This window comes from Triticum aestivum, chromosome 1A (genome assembly GCF_018294505.1).
Source record: "Triticum aestivum cultivar Chinese Spring chromosome 1A, IWGSC CS RefSeq v2.1, whole genome shotgun sequence".
Lineage (NCBI taxonomy): Eukaryota > Viridiplantae > Streptophyta > Magnoliopsida > Poales > Poaceae > Triticum > Triticum aestivum.
Genome location: NC_057794.1, coordinates 379125623 through 379130443, shown reverse-complemented (window position 1 = coordinate 379130443; position 4821 = coordinate 379125623). Strand labels below are relative to the sequence as shown.

At 54.1% G+C, this 4821-nt stretch overlaps 1 protein-coding gene across 1 annotated transcript; it reads right to left on the bottom strand.

Annotated features, from left to right (window-relative positions):
• Nucleotides 1-757: 757 nt before the first annotated feature.
• On the bottom strand, nucleotides 758-3502 carry LOC123134891 (beta-fructofuranosidase, insoluble isoenzyme 3). The gene is made up of 4 exons (XM_044554072.1): nucleotides 3241-3502; nucleotides 3032-3132; nucleotides 1653-2873; nucleotides 758-1268 (listed from the first exon to the last, which is right to left on the bottom strand). Exons 1-4 carry the CDS (start codon nucleotides 3398-3400, stop codon nucleotides 1089-1091), a joined length of 1662 nt encoding a protein of 553 aa, XP_044410007.1. The 5' UTR covers nucleotides 3401-3502; the 3' UTR covers nucleotides 758-1088.
• Between the last annotated feature and the right edge of the window lie 1319 nt (nucleotides 3503-4821).

Here is a 4821-nt window from a genome sequence, read left to right as displayed (position 1 = left end):
CCACTCCATTCATGTCCAGCAAGATAGGCCCCGGAGCAAGGGCGAGCACCCCCACGACGGGGAGGATCGCAACAGTGAGGTGCCGGCGTGATGGGTCCCGGTCGAGGCGGGGGTCGTCATCCGAATCGTGCCCTAAGCGTGGCGAGGAGAGGTACATGGTGGGACGAAAAAACGGTTTGCGTGGGTGCGTTTTGTACATGACAAAAAATCGGCGGGGGTGGTGTGAGCAAACGACCACCTACTAGTACTATATTTTTTTTTAGAAAATAACCTACTGCTACTTTAGTAGTAGAGACTAGAAGCTAGGTCTTTAACTTGGAACTGAACCGAACACATAACCTGGCTTCTCCAACATATTATGTATTTCTTCTCTTTTTTGATCGCTCACTGTTATTTATGAATTTTAGGAACCACGTATCCGAAATTGCTGTTGTGGACAAATTTTATTTCTGTCATCCAGGGACTTAATTTAGCTCAAAGAATCGAAACACAGGAAAAACTGCACAGCAGCGGCAGAACTTTGTTTGTAACTTGTTGACAGTTTTCTCTGATTTGAGCATATTTGACACCGTTGGAAAACTATCAACAAAATCCTCAACTTATGATTTGGGTTATCCTAATTCCTAAGATTCTTCACAGGTTAATCACAGTAATTAAAATAAGCCACCTGACCCATGCCCCAAAAAGCATCCAAAAATCCTCGGCGCCAAAATCTAGGAGTACTTACCTACTAGCAAAGTTAAACAAAACTGCAATATACGCTGGGCAAAACCTGGTCCAAAACTTCAGTTGGGCATTTTGGGAATCGATAAAATTGAAACAAAATTCACAAATCCTGTGTCTACCACACGTCCACGGCCAGCCGTACTACTACAAACGGAGATTAGTGCCAATCCCTTCAGGCAAGCAAGCACAAGGTGGAAACGTATTATTCGTACCACGGTCTCAGTGAGTACCAAGTACAAATTATTATTCAATTGGCTCAAAAAAAAAACAAATTATTATTCAAGGTCTTCAAATCCTCTCGCCTTATTTCCGGGGTATTATAACCATGATCACAGCACTCCATCAACAGGTATCTCATCAGATCAGCTGATTTTGACAGATGCCATATCGTAGGCATCTAGTCTTGAAACCACGATGGTTGACTTCCCTTTATTGAAAACGAAAGCACGCGCCTTGTTCCCAACAGCCGAGGTGGGGTAGACCCTGGAGAGGATGGCAATCTTGCCGTGGCTTCCGAACGCTTCAACTATGCAATTGTCAACCTGCATCAGTTGAGTGCATCAATTAGCATACTTCGAATATAAAGTAGAAATATTTTTTGTCGACATAATATCCCTGGCCGCCGAACGAGGAAGGTAGGAGCGTAGGCGCGGGGTGGATTCGGCACACGTGGAACGGAAGTGGTCGGTTAGTGAGGCTGGAAGGTGGCTTTATGGAGGAGGAGATGTCCACGGCGGAGGCATGCCGGAGGCGGGGAAGACGGTGTGGTTCCTCTCCTTGTCGGGTGGGGATCGCCGGCGTTGTTGGTTTGGTTGGTCAGTCGGCGATGACGAGGAATATTGGTAGAAGAGAAAGCGAGGAGGACATCAAGCTTTGCAGCAGGTAGCTTGAGAGGTACTACATGCAAAAAAAAATATTTCGCTTACCAGAGTACGGAGACTGATCCTTCCCCCGGCTTTGGCGAGATCGAGTTGAACGAGTCCACCATAGTTGTGTTTGTCCACTTGGTCCGAATACGAAGAGTTCGAGACGTCGTTGCAGAAGAGGATCATGTGCTTCCCTTCGTCGGCCTTGAAAACGCTTATAGACACGGCGGTCCTCTCGCGTAGGTCGCGGGAAGCCAGCACCCAGACCCCAAAGGGGCCGACGCCGCCCTGGACATCGGCCCCCCTCGCCGCGCAGAGGTCCGCGGCCTCAGCCGCTCGCCACTGGAAGGGCTCGGCTCTCTCCAAGTTGCTCACCTGGAACTCCACGTCCAAGTCGGCTTGGGCAGGCAACTGGAGCCCCGCAATCTCTAAATAGTCGCCGGACTGTATGGTCATGTCCGCGATGTGGACCCGGTTGGTGCGGAGGGAGTCCACCTCCGCGACAGGCCATGTCATCAGCTGTCTGCCGTCGTGCGCCAGCCATACCTCCCTGGGTATGGCCAACACCCCCGCCCAACCTTTCTGCTCGTCGTCGGCCGTCGCGTCTTGTTCTTTGGCCCAGGCCCACACGACTCGACGGCGCCTTGAAGGGTCGAAAAATGACTTTGACGCGTAAAAAATGCCGAAATCCAGCTGGAGCCCGTCGTCGTTGCCGTCGTCCGGCAGGAACTTGTCGGTGCTGTCATCATACGCACCGAGAAAGTACACGTCGCGGCGGCTCTCCAGGACGCTGATCTTCAAGACGTGCTTCACACTGCCGGCCGAGCTCAGCGGAAAGAAATCCGCGCATTCGACCATTCCCGTGTGGCCTTCGTGGAACGGCCGTCTTGCCGCCGACCAATGCGTGAAGTCTGTGCTTCTGTATAGGAGGACCAGATGCCGGCGATGGTCTTTCGTCGCAAGCAGGACCCGCCAGAGTCCGTCCGCGCCTCTCCACGCGGTGCTCGGGTCTCTGAATTCAGTGGAGTTGACACCGGCCCCCGGGACGATCACGGGGTTGAGTTGTGATTTCACCCACTCGCGGAGAAATGGGTCGGAGTAGTTCCTCGGGACGGCGAGATTCTGAACCTGTCGTCCGTGAACTTGGACTCCAGTGTACATGAGGTTGATCCTGCCGTCCGGCAGGACGGTCGCCGAGCCTGACCAGGTGCCTTTGGCGTCGTACGGAGCAGAGGGAGCTATGGCCGGCTCCAGAAATACCCAGCTCAGGAGGTCGCTTGAGAGGACGTGGGCATAACCCAGTGGTTGGGGGCGCATGATTGTAAACCTAACGACCAGAGTTCGATCCACGTCGGGGACGAATTTCTGGAATTCTCATGAGGGATGCTTCTTCTATATCAATAAAACCGTGGGTGCTAGTGCCCATGGAGGTCGCTTGAAACCGCATGTCCCCACACGATGTTCCTCCAGTGGGGCCCGGTGGGGTTGTACTGCACAAACAGGTGGTAGAAACCCCTGTAGTACATTGGCCCGTTTGGATCTGAGTAAGAAGGCACAGAGAGCCAGAGATACGATCGAGATGAGAAGACGCAGCGAATCACAAATCACAAGTAAGCTAGTAGAAAGAAGGAGGAGGCGATTTTCTCACCGTTAATCCAATTGCGTGCTGGTTGAAAATGGAAACTGGTGCGCAGCTTCTCGCCGGACTCGGAATCGGCCGCGGCGACCCCCAAGGTGGAACACGCCAGCGTGAGCAGCAGGATACCGAGGCAACGGATTCTTGCCATGCTCGCCTCCTCGCACGGCATTGGGTGTTAGCACTAGCAGAGAGAGGAGGGGAGGAGACAGTGGACTGGGAGAAAGAGAGGAGTGGAGGAGACAGTGGAGTGGGAGAAAGAGACGAGGGATTGTCTTCCTCGTAACCATGCCGTTTGCCGTCCCCACTCGGAGCGAATGACGTCAGCACACCAACTTTGTCGGTGTACTACTACTGAACGTGAAATGATTAACGCGGGAAAGGAAAAATTAATCTCAGCGCCCTCTGGTTTTGGCACAATGGTTTGTCCACGCTACTCCTTCCATGAGGTCGATCCGCACATTGTGATGCATCGATCGCGACGTCACCGGCAACTACTTATTCGCGTGCCATCAATACCTGGTTTCTCCTTTTAGCTTGTGAGTTGTGGCCGTAAAGCGCCGCCACCGGCTGCCGCTGCTCCACACGGCCAGCCCGAGGGGAGGTTGGGCATGGTCCGGGCGAGCCGCCGGGAGGAGTAGACGATAGGGGTAGATGCATTAAAAGCAGGCATGCTTTGACTCGAGGATTAGGCCAACTCCACCGCGCGACCCTGCCTCACTCCACACTTATTACCACCACCACCATCTCGCTTCCTCTCCACGAACAACATTTCTCCACATCCTAGCACTCGTGTTAGCTTGTCCAAAGCGGACTCACGGTTTGTCCATCTTTTATCCGTTTGAGCCGACCGTAGACGCTGATGTTAGTTTTTTCATTTTGATCGGCGCGTGCACCCAACATTGGCCCGATGCATTTTTATAAAAGTATACTTAAAAGAACAGCAATCATGTCAAACTTAACAACATAATTAAACATTAAAAATCCACATAAACATTAAGTATAAATTAAATATAAAAAAGTTGCGTTGCCGCACGCGCTGTTCTAGGCATCCTTGTCGTTCGACCCGGGGCCGGTGTGGTCGACCAGCTCCAGCGCTGGGCCAGCCAAGGGGAATCCCGCCTCCCAGGCCCGGGCTGCCAAAGCAACGCCGGCGCCCGGGCAGCGAGGCCCGAACGACCAACGGAGCAGCGGCGCCCGAGTTAAGGCAGCCGACGAGCCTGACGTAGCCGTCCCGACGCAGCCGAGGACGAGGCCGGCGAGGTAGACCGCCGGGCCGCCGTGTAGACGCGACGGAGGCAGGTGATGTGGATCGATGGGCGGGCCGGCGTGCGAGCGACGACTATGATTAGCCGCCGCATGACGCGAGGCCGCCGGGTCGGGGCAATACAGGTGTTTCGGTCGGAGCAGGACGGTGATGGCCGACGCAGGGTGACGGCAGGCCCCGACGGGCCGCCTCGGCGCGCGTGGCCGTCGGGTCGGAGGAGAGGCCGGCTGGTCGCATCGGGGTCGGAGTAGAGGCGCTCGGTGTCGATGGTGGCGGTGGGCGATGCAAACCGATAAAGATCGGAAAACCAAAAAAAAACCGCGCGA